At 35.6% G+C, this 16,670-nt stretch overlaps 1 protein-coding gene across 4 annotated transcripts in view; it reads right to left on the reverse strand.

Annotated features, from left to right (window-relative positions):
• The window catches only part of TAX1BP1 (Tax1 binding protein 1), a 64,333-nt gene that overhangs the window by 16,054 nt on the left and 31,609 nt on the right, over positions 1–16,670 (reverse strand). For 2 of the 4 annotated variants that reach the window (XM_075419087.1, XM_075419089.1), the window contains exons 6-14: positions 14,005–14,153; positions 13,778–13,868; positions 12,316–12,501; positions 9,793–10,020; positions 8,314–8,460; positions 6,968–7,061; positions 5,667–5,785; positions 4,154–4,279; positions 2,224–2,295 (exon numbers count right to left, since the gene is read on the reverse strand). In XM_075419087.1, the coding sequence (XP_075275202.1) occupies positions 2,224–2,295; positions 4,154–4,279; positions 5,667–5,785; positions 6,968–7,061; positions 8,314–8,460; positions 9,793–10,020; positions 12,316–12,501; positions 13,778–13,868; positions 14,005–14,153 (1,212 nt within the window). The remainder of the gene's footprint in view (positions 1–2,223; positions 2,296–4,153; positions 4,280–5,666; positions 5,786–6,967; positions 7,062–8,313; positions 8,461–9,792; positions 10,021–12,315; positions 12,502–13,777; positions 13,869–14,004; positions 14,154–16,670) is intronic. The other 2 variants (XM_075419090.1, XM_075419091.1) reach the window with 2 other exon arrangements.

Genomic DNA, 16,670 nt, shown 5'->3' on the forward strand with positions numbered 1-16,670 from the left:
CTTAAAGTTTTAGTGAGCATGTAAAATCTAAATAATTAATCTTTACTCAATACAAAGCAAGAATAATTAATTATCAGTGAAATTAAGATTTTTCCTTTTTAAAATCAATTTCTTCTGCAATATGGAAGCAGTTTAGAATGAGAGGCAGTAGCACTATGCTTTAATTTTAGCATCACGTAAGACTAAAACAGAATGTAGATCAAAGTGACTGTAAAAAGGTGCTGTAAAATAGCCTTAGCCAGAAGTCGGACTGCTAGGGTAAAGACTGATCGAAAAAAAAAAAAAAATCATCAAAGGCTATATAAGTACGTAAATAAAATAGAAACTAAGTAATTTTATAGGTTTGAACAGACAGCAAATGCACATTTTTAGCATGCTATGTTTGGTGACATTTATAAACAAACACTGATAATGGAGTACAAATTGAAAAGCTGTTTACTATACTGTGCTCAACCTTTTAAATCATGGTTCCAGTCTCGCAAGGCACTTTAATTCTTCTTTGTAATGTAAATATCTATAAATTCGGCAGACAAAGTTCCAAGCTTTTATAAGCTCCATACATTATTATTACAGTTGTTCTCCTTCTTATGTGTAGTGTTTAAAATTGCTCCCTCCAGCTAAACTAGATTCCTCAAAACTCAACTTTTATTATGCTTTCTTTTGAATTAGAAAAATAAGAGAGATCTATTAAAAATTACATCTTTGGTTAAAAAAAAGGTAATTTAAATACCAGCTACTTGAGAATCTAGAACTTTACAAAACACTTGACTAGCTTAATCTGAAATTAGCTTTCTGTCAGTTTATCAGTATGCAAATTCCTGTTTTTACTAAGTATCTGTTCACAATGGATTTTTTCAGGAATGTGAACAACCCTAACTTGTCCACAGTATCACGCAATACCAGCTGAATGTAATAAAGACATTTTATTATTTCATTTTTCAGTAAAACCTAGCTTTGATTAATTGTCATATAATACCACAGAGGTACTTCCAACATAAGAACATTAGCATTAATATTTCAGAATGTCTGGTTTAATAGTAATGGTAGTGAATTTAATTAGACAGTGCACTCTTGAAAGCAGCAGTCCATTTTCTATCACATATTTAAAAAATCATTGTTTGTGTATATTTCTTTTCTGACAAAGATATTCTTCCAGTTGTAGTTTACCAAAGTCACTACCGTCACCTGTCAAGCTGCTCTTATTATTATACAAGCAGTCAGTAAGAGAATCGCAGATGTCAAAAGGATTCGGTTGTATGCACACATCAGAAAAACCTGGAGATTATACCATTGCAATGTCTACATCTCTAGTTACAGGACAACACTGGGTAAGAGCAAAAACAATCCTAACCAGTGATGGAAAAAAATAAGCTGTCAAACTAGGGATGTACCATTCATGTCTTACACCAGGATTCCAAAGAGAACAAGGTTTACGAATTGTGCCACCTGTCCCCCAGTAACTCCTGAAAGTATCAGGGAGAGAGTCTGTCTCAAAGAAATGAAATTCCTACTAGGTTTGTTAACTGATGCTCCCTGAGAAGACAGAAAGGCTGCAGCATGAGCTCATTAATAATCTTATCTATTTGGCCAAGCAGCACATGCACTAAGCTGGTATCGGCCTCTACACCGACAGGGCTGAACCTCTTTCACCAAGAGATACAGAGGAGTAAAGCAGGAAGCAGGCTGAAAGTCCACTGAAAACTTGGTAGAAAAACAGTGATGCTTCTGAGACGAGAAAGGAACATAGGACCAAGACTGGTAGGAATTCCTGTGTTCTGTGATCTGTATAGCTAGCTGCAACTACAGATTATTAATCTACACAGTAATCCCTACCTGCAAACAGAAATAATTATTTTAAATCCTGGATGGAATATCATTCTAGTCAGGAATAAAGAAATAATTTTTGACATTGTAACATTTTTGTTAGATGGTATGTACAAAATATTCTAGAATACTATTACAGAACAACAGACATCAATATTTTAAAGGCTGAGTCAGTTTTGGCAAGTTGATATAGTATGACATACATTTTTAAAAAATACATTAGTATTATTAACAGAATTTGTAGTTTAAAATGCTAATTCATTTTGGCAACATATCCAAATATGGAAAAGTATGTTTAAAGAGTAAACAAATTCTCACTTAAAAATAAATTGCAATTCCTCAAACCAAAGAACGCCACAAGTTTTAGTTTACAAAATTTAACAGGAATCACGACAATACCTTCTCACTGGTAAGGAGTTCCAACTGTGATGCCAGTTCCTTCATTCGTCTTTCTTTTTCCGCCAGCTGAACCTACATGAAGTTTAAAGTTCTTATATTGGTGAATAGAAACTACTTCCCTGCATGTTATATTGTGCAAACAAAGTTCAGTGATTAAGTTCATCTTTCAGATGGAAATCATTTTGTCTACTATAGTTACATTCCACATCTAGTACTACTACAAATTAAAACCGCCAATTCTCCCTAAGTTTATCTACTGGATAACAGGTGTACATTAGCAGCCTTTTCTTGCCAGTTTTCAGAGAACAGTTGTGGGATGGTAAAATTCTAGATTAAAAAAGCAGGAGTAGTGTCAGTAATATTAATGGCAGGAGGGACACCACTGCCCAGAAATAGTTGCAGGTTTGCAAGCGTCATTTCATAATTTCTACAGAAATTTGCTGACAAGCATTTCAGTGACCTATTTCATTCACTTCTCTCCAGCTCTTATTTCCCATCACAGAACTGAGAGAACCAAACCTCCTCTTACCTCAAAGACACTAAATTTGTTTCACTCACAAACATCTACCTAGTGTCTCTGTTGTGTGGTCTGGGAGGAGATGGAACTCACACAATTCTTCCAGGCTTCCTCCTTGTTTCAAAATGATTTATTCAACTAATCTTTCTCTACAAAGGGCTACTTTATTTGGATTCTGCTTACTTTGGAGACTGCCTCTCCACTTGTTTTTCTAGCTTATAAGTTCAATGCTCTGCACAGTTAAGTATCAGGTTTTTTAGATTCTGAAATTCCCTCTCCTAGTTCCCTACTGGGAAGAAAAGCTCACTTCCTCTCCCTCCCCTGCACCCTCCGGAATGATAACAAGTTTTGAACTGGAGTCAAAATGCTTTCAATTTTGGAACCAATTATTTATTACTCCTGCTGTTCAGAAGTTAAAGACAAACTTATTTTACATTGTGATGCATGGCAACGGACCACTGCTAAATTTAATAAATTGGAAAGAGTCATGCGTTTTATAAAATTGAAATTAAAGGTTGAAAAGTGATGAAAAAGGGCGGCAAGGCCTACAGAGTGCTGAAATGAGCTAATTCAGTATTTTATAAAGAAAAAGTGCTGTAATTTCTAACAGAAGGGGGTTCCTACTAGAACTGATACAGTCACAGTCTAATTTAAGCCCTGTTCATCGCAATGGGCAAAAATGGGCAACAGAGTATTCTATCTTGTCAACTACATTATCACTATGAGACTGAAAACAAGCATAAAAGCTGGTCTTACGGCAATATGTTCCTCTTATCTTGTCCTTGTTGACCTAGAAAACCACTTCAATATATGTATCACTATTACATAACCTCAAAGATTAAGGCCCCATGTAAGCTAAAGCTGCCCATTATGCCTGACTTTCCGGTGCATGTTACATCACTCTACTAAGACTATAGTCGAGATCCTCTGAATTAAAATAATTCTTTCACGGTGATTTTAAAAACAATATATCACTCATCTTGTATCTCTTTAGCTAATTCAGATAAAATGCACAAGACATTACTACACTGGTAATGCAGCATGCACTATGAAGATTTAGACAAATATGCCAATCGATATTCCTGCTAGTACTATAGTAAGCAACAGGAAACTAGAACTCCCTATCCCTTTTTCCCCTGTAATACAAGATTCACGTCATCTAGAGATTTGTCTAAACCCACAGCATTAAAAGACTGATAACCATCTGGCAACGTAGCAGGTCTGTCTTACTTTAAAAGAAGCATTACTAGACTGTTGTTTCTGCAAGTGCAAAGCGGATTTTCTATTTACAGCAAAAATACATACAGTGTTCCCCCCCCCATTAAAACTTTTCATTACTTGAACTATTAGCAATGATCAACTGTGTTAAGAAAAGGATACCGTTCATTGCCATAAACAAAACTTGTAACTTACTTTATACTGATCCTCCATCGCTGCTAGCTGTAATTTTATACTCTCACTGATTTTCACTTGTTCTTTCCACTTCAGCTCCAGTTTAGCTAGTTCATCAGCATAAACACTGCATTTCATCTTCTCTTCCTAAAGTAGTTTATACCATGGCATGAAATATTCACAATTTTAAGAGATCTCCCCTCCCGCCCCCAACAACGACACCATCTAACTCCATGCTTTTAGAACAAGACTATTTACAAATGGCTTCCCCAAGAACTCAAGTCTGACTCCAGACTTTGAAGAGGACAGGACCACTGAAAAACTGCATAAATGATGTTCAATAAAAATTTTTTCCTTGCCTGAGTTCAACAAGCTGATATTCCTCTTTAGCTTCACAGTTTCAAGTTTCTTTGTATCCTAATATTACACCATAATCATGATTACCCTTTCAAGTGTCTCACATGCAACTTTTACAACCTAAATATCTTTCATCCAGAAGGTCAAAGGCAAAGCTTTCCTCAGGCATCACTATAGAAGAAATAGCCAGCAGAAGCTAACGCAGGCTCTCCAAAGACAGGGTAATAACCAGAATCACATGACTGTTGTTACATCCTGGAGAGCACATTAAATTAGAATAATCTCCTTGTGACAAATAAGAGAAACAAGATGATAAACTGAGATCATGGCAGTTTGTGAACATATTATGACTATTTGAGAACAAAACATATTGAAAGACAGAAAAATGCTAAGTTTTTAACTCTGATCTTAATTCTAACTGTTCTGATTTCGTAATGTTGATTAATATTATTTTTTCAATCCCCAAATCAACAAGCAAACAAATGGACAGAGACAACACACAGAGAGCATTTTTTAAACAATTCTACATGAGTCATCTTTTCACCAGCATCACTGGCGCAATACATTGTCCTACATAAACCCAAACTGGTTAAATGAAAATCCAGTTAGGACTGACAGGTATTAATATTTGAAGGACACTAGTATTGTGGCTACAGCACTACTGGGGCCAACTTTGGTCCAGAGAAGCATATAAATGCGTTTATGTATGGCTGAGCCCAAGCTTGCAGGCAGCACCCAGTCAGACATCAAAACACCATAAAAGCCCAGGACAGTCAGATTTGGAGGGCGTTCTTCACTTGAAGAGCGTATCAGATAAACACTGCTATACTTGTTCCAGACATCAGCTGGCTTATAGAAACATGCTGTATTTGATTTATAAAAGCAATTATACTTAAAATACAATGAAAAAAAAAAAAAGTAGAAGTAGTTTTTATTCAGTTCATTTGTTTTACTGCATCTGGGTTATGCTAAGGGGTCCTTGTCTGGACTCTTTAACACCGCAGGTAATCGAGAGCTGATTTAATAAAAATGTGGTTTCTAATGTTAAGATTTCTACCATCATCACAGCGTTTCACCCAAACAAGCAAAGCAATTCAGATAGGCAGGCTCTGTGGTTCTAAGACTTAGCACCTATAGCTACTTTCTGTTCAGCTTTCCGAAGCAGCCATTTACTTACTGCCAACATTTGCTTGCATTTCTTATACTTCTCTGTTTTCTCAGAAATTTCTTTATGCATTTCACGTACTTGCTCCTTTACCATGAATTCCGTAACTACATCAGATGAAACGGGGCTAACTGTGAACATTGAAGAAAAAACAAGAATATTGATTTTTTTGTTCCATAAAGTTTGTATAAGAGAGATGACAGTCCAAATTTGACAGTGCACCAAGAATAGTGCGCTCCATGTTATCCAAACAAATAGTTAAACAGAGACAATCCGTATCACGTGGCTAGTGCTACATAGTGATCAGCAGTCATACTGGCATGTCTGTGTTCAGGTGGTTCACAACTGAAGATGAACATAAAAATACACATACATACCACAAAGGTCAATGTGAAAAAGAAAAAGAAAAAAAGAGGCATATCTCTCCCCTTAACTTCCAAGCAAGTAAACACCAGAGCATATACATTACAATATCACACTAGATATTTTATTCTTCCCATAAAAACATGAAGTGCCTCAGCAACCTACTTCATCCCATCACATACTATAACTGAGCGTGTTGGGATTTTATTTCTTTTAGGAAACACTTGTATTTACTTAAGACAGGAGGAAACTGACAGAAATTACAACCTATAATCTCTATAAACAGAAAGAATCTGTGAATTATAAAGTAACACAAAATTACTCAGTATTTACTGACATCTATCAATTTAAATTGAATCATAAACCCGGCTTAGTTTTAACCTATTATATGTATGTTTTAGAAGATCAGTTTTGTAAGAAATGAATAATTCATAAAAATTATAACCTAAATATTTTCTAATAAACCACTACTGCCTATAAATCACAAGAATAGTCTATAGACTTCACCTTGCCATCACATGATCAAAACTTTTCAGGGGATTTTTACAGTAGAATGCTACACTGGACAGTCATTACAACACATTATAACTGCAAAATTACCATGCTATTGTACACAGTTTGCAAATTTGGGGAGTATTTTTTTTAATGAATTGATTATATGCTTGGCAAAACCAGCTCTGTGTGAACTACAAAGCAGAAATTCAAGAGTTCAGTCCTACTGACATTAACAAGTATCAACTGAACAGCTTTGAAAAGATACATGACATTATGAATGTTACCACTTGAAAAAAGACACAAGATTTTCAGAGGAATTTTCATGCTTCTGATCATTGCTTTAACTAAAACATAACTATATACTAGACTTACACTATACATACTATTAGAGGCTACTTCACATAGACAACACTTTCAGGCTGAAACATATAAGACAAAATTTAAGGTGTCAATACCTGGAGATGCAGACAACTTTTTGTCTGTAACGACGGCAGTAGCTGTCTCAACATTAGATGCATCTGTCAGTTTCTGCTGATGCCCTGCAATTTTCTTTGTGAAAAAAAATTTTTTTTGGTATTCAATTAAATGAAAGCTAAAGCAAAAAGCAATGTATATCTTGCACTATCATCTCCTCCAAAATTGGACTAGTCGGAATTGCTCATCAAAACAGGCAGCAATAATAAAATGTAAACACATTTAATTCTACTAACACTGAAATTGCCTCAGACTATGATTTTTATAATCTTACATTACAAAGTTCTTTTTCCCTAGAAACAGTAATCTCTACACAAATTACGAGAAACATCTCATGTTCTAGAGAATCAGTTACACTTCAGTCCATCAACTTAAATCTAATATTCCATTAGAAAATGGGACTCTCTGTTACCAATGAGTGCTGGACTTCCTCTGTCTATGTAGTGAAATTTGGTGTTTCTTATCAGATATACAACAAAGCCAAACATGTGGAAGATTTTTAAGGAAAAGCCACAAGCATTCCGATATGACACCTCATTCACCATTGACCTTCTGGATGAGAAGACAACTTTTTAAAGTAATCTGTGGATCAAAGATGGGTAGTTGCCCCATTTATTCTGTGGATTGCACAAATACTTATATCTGTTTTTCTCAAGAATTCACATTTGTACATCTTCCATTGCTCAAACACCTTTTCCCTGTTTGAGCTCCTCTCCCACTCAGTCACTACTTTTCACAAAACTCTGAAGAACTCTGCTCTCAAATCTGTTTGAAATTCACTGACAGGTTGAGTTACTAGGTGGCGTAAGACTCACATCATCATTGCAAAAGCCTCATTTATGGAGCAAAGCTTAGAAGAGTGGTAAGAACACAAAACACATACGGAATACATCTATACACTATTTTGCAGAAACTATCTCCCTGCTTCACTTTGAAATCCTCCTCCAAGTTCTCCATTTCCCCCACTTTTGGGTTTGAATGGGGTTTTTTTTTGTGGTGGTGGTACTGAATAGAGGCAACAATTACAGATTTTTCCCTGCTTTAGTTTCAAAATTCTTCCTTGAACAATGTTATGCTTATAGGTTCATCGGAGCTCTGCCAGCTTTCTACATACACCAGTTACTATAAATACTATGCTTGGTTTCAGCAACTATCTAAAAGGAATCATAGAAGTAATTTAGCTTTATGGAAGAAAATTGTAAATTACAAGAGCCACTGCTTACTGTATGTTTTAATCCTTTTTAAAAGCACTGGTTTTTGCAGAAGGAAATTAAATAATTGCTGAAAAGTTACAAAAAGCAAGAGCAATTTCTTCCATTCTACTTACTGCCTGTTCTGTAAACTTGTTTACTTGTTTTTGAAGTTTTTGACATTCTTTGAATTTTTCCTTGTAGTGGTCAGCAGCCATTTGCAGACGAAGCTTCAGATCTTCAACTTCTCTGCGTAGTTCCTGCTCTACTGTGTTTAAAGTTTCCTTAAAAAAAAAAATTAGAAACTGTTCTCCCTTTTGTTCGAATACCACTATTTCCCAAAAAGCCTTTTTTCAATTAAAGAAAGCATAATGCTCTATGTCAGTACAGAAGAAGTTCCTATTTTCTTTGTGGGAAGGAGAGGAATAGAGTAGTAGAGCACAGATAGAGGGAGCATCTGTGCTACACTTCATTCCCAACAGGACACACTGAGGGAGTAAATAGGCACTGGTATAATACCAGAGGCAGCTAAAGAGGATTCTCATTCTATGGGCAGATTAATGTATACCAAAAGTCTGAACCTATACCTAATGTCTGAACACCGTCTAGGTGGTGTTCTAGCTATCTTATAGACAAGTATAGCCACATGGCAAAAATGACCATAACTGTATTCCATCACACTCACTATGTTTCTACTAGAAGTGGTTCAGTTGAGCTGCAACACTGATAAACGAGGCTAAGCAAACTACATTTACCAATTGGATGTACGCCGTATTCGGTTCCTTTCTGGTAACTGGAGTCATTCCGATGATCAGCAGCTACTTTCAGGATGCATTTCAAAGACATTGTATATAATTTAAATTCTTAGAAAAAACATGTAATTCTTGGATGTTTTAAATATAATAGTTCTTTTGAGGGTTGTACTATTGACTTCGTATTTGCTGCACCATATTAATGACTGTTTACCTCAATATATTTTTTCAAACTACTACATCATTACAGTAATCCCAGTAGCGAATTAATCAAATACAGCTGCAGTCACAGAAGATCCAGTACAAAGCTCACTTGAGTCAGAATGATGAAACTTATCTTAGTTCACTAGATTTTTATCCAAGACAAAGAAAGTCAAGACAGTTTCCATTACATTAATATTTTTATACTTATAAATACCAAAACAAATTAACTTTGACCACAAATATTGGAAGGACCCATAAGAATCAAGAGAGAATCCATCAATGAGGAAAGAACATTATTTTAAAAAATTTATCAATCAATTTTCCTATCTGAATCGATTTTTAATGCTACTGTGGCTCACAGAATTAAGAAACCAACAGAATTCAAAACAATATAGATAACTACTGTATTATTCTGTGAAAATAATCCGCGGGTGGAAAGGAGTTGCTGTACGCAGTAGCAGGAACGTTCTTTCTTACCAACCTTCCAAATCAGCTAACATGTACTTGATTTAAGGTAGTACCTTGAGCGTCGCAAGACAGTTTGATAATAATTTGTACTAATCATTCAGAAACATATTTTATTCCCCAACTTCAGCAAAACTAGCTCTGATAGATTTTACAAATACAGATAAACTTCAGTACTAAATACTGACAATTTACCTGTTCATTTTTCAAAGCCGTGATCTTTTTAAGTTCACCTAAAGCATCAGCAAGTTGCTTTTTCAATTTTTCATTTTCCACACGTGCACTATGAAGATCTGCCATCGTCTTATCTCGCACATTTACTGCATCACTCAGCTCTTTTGACATTAGAACAGCTTCTTGTTTGCTAGCCTGAATCTGATCTTCAGCTTTCCGAAGCTGTTCTTTTAAAATACTTGCCTCCTCCTGGGAAAGAGAAGAGAGAGAAGAGAATCCATCATTTTTTAATTCAAAACTTAAATAAAGGTTGGTATAGGGATTAAAAACATTTGAAACAAACACCAAGTTTTCCTGGTGGCTTTAGCAAAATCACTAAATCAAGAAGTCAGTAGACAAGTACCATCTTCCCCATTTGCCATCTTTGCTAACAATGGTGTTCAAATACATTTTACTATGACATAAAGGCAAAATTAAATATTATTATTTTATCTATACTGGGTTTTTGCTGTACTTTCAGCTTTAGTTTTAAACATATGCCAAGAAAAGTATTTCTGTTTTCCAGAATATCTTTGTTCTTATCACCGTAGAACTCCCAACAGGCACAAATGGCCATCCAGCTTCAAACCCAAAGTTCACCCCACAGTAAGACACTGCAGGTAACAACAGAGTAAGCGGTCTTACAATGCCTACAACTGGTTGATGTAAGACACTGTAAAGCAGCTTTGGGATGTTTTTCTCACAGCTCCATTTCCCAAGATCTTGCACAACAAGCTCTCCAGAAGGAACTGAGAACAAAGAGTAATGAAGAGCAAGCTGCAGCATGCAGCACCAAGAGTCTCAGCACTGCTGCAGCTCTTTAGGGCAGCCCAAGGACCAACTGACCAAGCTGCACTACTGGCCTCTCATTCCTCAGAGAAGCCCAGAATCACAAAAAAAAAAAAAAAAAAAAAAAAAAGATTTCAAAGCTACTGTAAGCTACTTCGCAGCCTCTGGGCTTCCTGAAGGCATAAATCATCTCATATTCTTGAGTCTAGACATAAACTCAGGCATCTCTAGTCCATTATTTCTTAATTTTTGAATAATCACTTAGCATAAACAAGTCCAGCGGAATACTAATATATTTTGTAAACATTTATGAAGATGGATGGACTAGGAAATGCCCTAAAGTCCTGTCCCTTAGCTATTGTTACAGCACGTAATGCATCAGTTGCATATTTCAGTAAACATCTGCAGTTTCACAGTGTAACACAAAATTGTTAATGATCCCACCAAAAACATCACAAGCACTTCAAAGTTAATAAATTACATAAATGTTTGGTTGCTTCAGTACTGGCACACACACACACCCTCCATGTTTTTATTTCAAGTAAAATACAGTAGTAGTTTAACACATTCAGAAACAAAAGTGCAGAGCAGTCAAAAGACGAAGAAAAGATAAGCTGAAACTTGAAGCAAGATAGCATGTTCTTTTTGTCCTTTTGCTATTTCCATTCTCAACAGTACTATTTTTCTACTTAAATTTTACATTCATAACTCACATTATTTTAAAGCAATTTCTATTCTTTCCAGATCTAGCTTGGTTTTTCCTGTGAGAAGACCGGCAAGATAAACAAGATAAAGTCACCTGCATAATCTGACTTTTCCATGCTGGCCTCAAAGGCTGTGTCTAAATTAACTCTCTGGTTTGGATCAAGAGCACCTTTGTGAAGCAAAACTCCCAGTCAATTCCACTATTACCTATCATGCTATGGATCACAGGACAGAACAGTCTCAGGGCACTGAAACCGCATTCCTTTTGGATGAAACGAAAGATGTACATCAGGAACAAACACCTAATGGGTATTCTATCCATAACACCACACTAAAACTAGGCTGAAGTAACCCCACTTGGTCCATGGACAGCACAGACACCAGTTCTTCAGCAATTTCACTATCCTACTATACCACACTGCTTACTAACCACAATGCTACCACACTGCATAGCAAAAATCACCTCTTCCTTAGAAGTCCTACTGGCACTCTTATTGCTGAGTTCTCAGGCAATTTAGTCCATACATACGGTACCTTATCCTTTCTCAGGTTTTACATCATTGTACCTTGACAATACATTCACCTAACAAGTCCTTCAGCACATCTTTCAAAGTCTCTTTTCTCCTGCATCACCCTCTGCAATCTCAACATACCTACATTCCTCACTTTCCTCTTTTCCTCAGTCTCCTTCCTTTTTCATGAAGTTAAAAGCAACTCAGAGGAGCGCGCCACTTTACTAGTGCACTTTAACTGAACTCACAAACTACTTTTTCACACATAGTTCCTCTCACAGTTCATCATCTGAGACATCTCAACAAGCTCAGAATGGGCAACACAAACTGAATTCACTCTTTTGCTCATTTCCTGCATCTACTGAGAACATCATAATCCTCTTGCCTCTCAGCCTATATATTCTGGTGATATCTTTAACTTCTTCCTTTTTCTTGTCAAACGCATACAACCTTAGATATGTTTATTTTAAACCAGGCCAATTATATTAGTAATGCTTACCTTGTTTGATGAGGAGAGCAAAAAAGCTTTCTTCATATTTTCTTTTTCAGCTATAAATAGCTGTAATCTGCCAACCTCCTCTTTATAATAGGATATCATGTTTTCTTTGTTTGCATCCAAATTCTTAAACGTCTGGATTTCTTTTACTAGTTTGGTGTTTTCTATTTCTGTATTCTTCAAGTGTATCTGTAATGATGCTAAAAAACGTCAAACTCTTCTTCCACGTTATGGAAACTACTGTTCACCTGTCCATTTAAGTGTTCACTAAATACTAACTCATCTCCGAGACAGATTAGAACACGTAAAGAGAAAAATTAAACATCCGATATCATCACTGCCCTCCAGCACAAGTTTTCTGGCTGGAATTCTTTCAGTTTGATCATCAAAGAACAGCTCCACTCTACAGCCATAAGTTAAGGTCCTGATTTCTGTCCGCATCAAATTAAGCAATCAAGAACTCACTCCTCTCTTCACAAATGCTGGACAACTAAGGACAAGCAAAAAAGAAATGACCTGAAGAAAACTAAAGAGAAAGTAAAGTTCTAGTAGCATCTACTTACAATCATCTAGCCAAACAGGACTATGTCAGAAATATTCATTTCCAAAGACAGCTAACTACTTTAACACCTCTAGAGCTGTTTTTATGATGTCATCAACTCTATCACATTATACTTAATAAAGGATAACTGTTGCACTTGGGTGTTGTCCACTCAAAAACTAGAAGATTTGTGTTGTTTATTTACAAAAGGATTCCATGCTTGTGAAAGATGTTTTGAGATTTTATGACTTTCGGTGCATACTTAATACTGTTTGCCACATAACAACATTTTCCTTTGAGCAGAGACAATCTGTTACATACACCTGATTTGTTTCATACAACCTAAGGATTTCATTATTTTAGCATGTAAGACTTGGGGAGGGGCGTGGATGGACAACACTATATTTTCTTTTAAATATGGGTGTGTCTCAATACCAGCAAAGAAATCAGCTATGCTAGTAAAAAGCAACATAATATAGATCCTACTAAAGCTTCTCAGAGTTATGTACAAGACTCAGGAACAGGGATCTAGAAAACACGGGCTGGAGAGAGAAGAGTAAAAAGTAATTTACTTACGAAAAAGTGTGTTAAAAAAAAACAGTTACAGGGTGATGCACTGTATAACTAAAGAACTTCCTCACTAGCATCTATTCTTCTTTGTTACTATGCCCGCATTTTAAGGAAGTGGTGATCCATTCTCCTCATTAGAGACGTTTTTGTATCATGGGATGAATTCAGATGCTATTTCCCCCATGCTATTTCCCCCATTCATTTGTATATGAGAACATCTATAAAGATCTGCTCACGGAAGTTATCAACGTCCTTTTTTCCTTCACAAACTCAATTTATCAGAATTGTCCATAAAACATTATTACCTTTATCTCAAACCATTTCAGTGTATACAACTACAAGGAATAAAGTTACCTTATAAAGTTCTTTTTCATCCTTTTCTGTCTTTAACACACATTCCAGTTGCTCCTTCTCAAGCATTGCTTTCTTCAGTTTGTCCTTCAGACTAAAACATTGACAAATTAATAGTAAAGAACTGTTGATACAGAAAATCGATGCATACATTAAAAATTGTTTTTAAAAAAACACTTATGGAAATAAACAGTAAAATAAGGAAATTAAATAACAAAATTACTAAATACCTGTCTAATTCAGTTTCTTTTGCAATTGCTTTTTGAGTAACAGTCATGATATCTTCTTCAAGCTGGAGAACTTTTGAAGCAGCCTCATCATGCTTCTTCTTCAAATCATCAGTTTCAGTTTTAAGAGCTTCTGATGCTTGAATATTATTCTTTAAAAAAATTGCAAATAGATGTCACTTAAGAATGCGTTATCTTCAGAACTAGAACATGCTATTTCAATTAATGCTAAAATATGGTCATTAGAGATCTTCTCTTCCTCAAAATGTATGACAAGCCCATTTCAAGTACCTACAAATATACATCTAATGCACTAAAATATATTAAACTTGCTATGTGCAGTTAATATACTAATAACGAGCCAATAAGGAGTTTGTTTTGGCACAAGCGTTCAGTTATACAGAGTCTACCAAAGATTTTCAGGGTACAGGACAAACAAAGGTATATTTCATATCTCTTCCCATCTCCTTTCTGCAAACTAACCATCAACTGTCTAGCTTAGAAAACATAAAGAACTTCTATTTTTCTTTGTATTTTTTTTAATTGAAAAGGAGAGCTTGCATTTGACCAGACAGTTACACCATTCAAGCAAGCAACAGTAAAGACAACTGCAGGCAAAAGAGAGGGGGGGGGTGGGGTGGAGGAAGAACTCCTGATGAAGAGCTAGTTACTACACTACACTCTCCTAGCTAGAACATGTGGAAAGTCTCACAAAGCTCATGGAAGCTCATGAAACAATTGTGGGATTTAGGTCTTGGATACTGGAAGCTGAGACGGCGAATGATGACAAACCCAAAACAGATTCATTCCTTTGTCAGAAAACTGACACATGCAAGATAGGAAGCCACTTTCAAGTACCACATTTATCTAACTACAGTAACGTCCATACTGTTCTAAGGCAGTGGACACCTAAACGTCATCTCCACCATGGCAAAATGGCCATTTAAAGTCTGGTAATCTTAAGTAACCCTGAAAAACATTATTTTCAATATAATACTATTTTCTTGAGAAAATAAATTAATAACACTAAAGTAGAACACACACACCGAGATAATATGTTCTTATTTCTGATATCAAAATTCAGTAAAGCTCAGCTTAGTATCACTCATGACAGTGGTAAGAACGTGTAAACAAGGTCAAGACAGACTGACCAACATGCCTGACTACAGCATGACTTTTAGTGTTTGTGCAGATACTAAGGTACAAGTTGTCTTTCTGCTCTACATTTGGAAGATTAAAGCAGTCGTTCATTTATTAATTTTTAAACAAAGCTTAATGCCCTGAAACAACAAGACTGTACTGTTACATCCAGAGAAATGCATCAGCCAGAGTTTACGAAGAACCCCTACTGGCCAGATTCCAACCCAACTAACAATGTTTTAAGTACAATAAAATATAATGAGGACTGGTTTTACTCATTAATTGTCAAAATACACTGCTCACAAGCATAATTAAGCCCTGCTTTTACAAGCAACTACACAGAAGTTTGAGCATTATGATTTGGGGGGGGGAGGGGGTAGGGGGTGTTGAATTGTGAGGGGTGGCAAATGTAACTGATGACTCAATCACTTCCTAAATGCTATACCAGCACATAAAGTAGATTTTTGTTTTTGTTATGTATGCTGTAAAAAAAGAAGAGGACTAATAAATTACAACTATTTAAACTCTAAATGGCTTTATTATAATACAGAATATCAAGGGATCACGAATGTACCATCTTCTTTGAAAACAGTATTGGAGAAGGTAACCTACATTTTCATAGTCTTTATTTTTGAAGAGCTATCAGTTTCTTGCAACCAAAAATACATGTACGTGGTGTAATGAAGGCAGGATATTTTAATTAAAGTCAGTATTCCAAGTAAAACTTGCTGCTTAACCAGCAGCAACAACAACACACATTATAACTGGTAGTCCCTCCCTAGTGCAGTGGAGACTAATTACTTGCCCCTGTTTTGAAAGTCTAGTACAGTAAAAAGTCTATTTCAATGCATATCTGTGTTTTCTCTAAACACCACTTTGCTATAACTGTAACTGTTGTAACCCAAGTGCCTTCAAAAGAATTTAATCTGATACACTGTATATACAAACTGTACAAACAGTTCAAACAGGCTGCCAAAGGTAACATATATTAAAAGGAATTAATAGCCTGAAAAAAATTTACTCCACAAACAGCATTACAATTGATGCTGCTTTGCTAGTTATTCTAAAGGGACATGGTATTAAAATGTGAAAGTTCCATACTTAACAGATTCTCACCTAATAAACTTGTTTAGATACAACTAAAGCCTACAGTTTTGAAAGAAAAAAGGATTAATTTTTAGAGACGACTTGTTATTTTACAGAATTCTTAGCAATTCAATTTAGATGCTGCAATCCTAGTCCCATGCACTCTGGTTACAGCTGTTTCAGAGTCTGTAAAATTCAAAATGAGTGCTCTTAGACTACTCTGCAGGTAAAAGTCGACTGTGTTTTAGGAGGAGGCTAAAGGGGAAGAATATAATAAATGCATCAACTACATGTAAAAACTTATTACAAAAAAATACAAATACTTTCTGTAATCATTGTTTACTTAATTTATCCAGTACATCTATAAACATCATACCTTTTCTTCCACTTTCTTAATAGAAAGAAAAGCACAGCATGAGCATGAATCATTTTAATTAACGGGT

The sequence above is a fragment of the Opisthocomus hoazin genome, chromosome 4 (assembly GCF_030867145.1).
Source record: "Opisthocomus hoazin isolate bOpiHoa1 chromosome 4, bOpiHoa1.hap1, whole genome shotgun sequence".
Lineage (NCBI taxonomy): Eukaryota > Metazoa > Chordata > Aves > Opisthocomiformes > Opisthocomidae > Opisthocomus > Opisthocomus hoazin.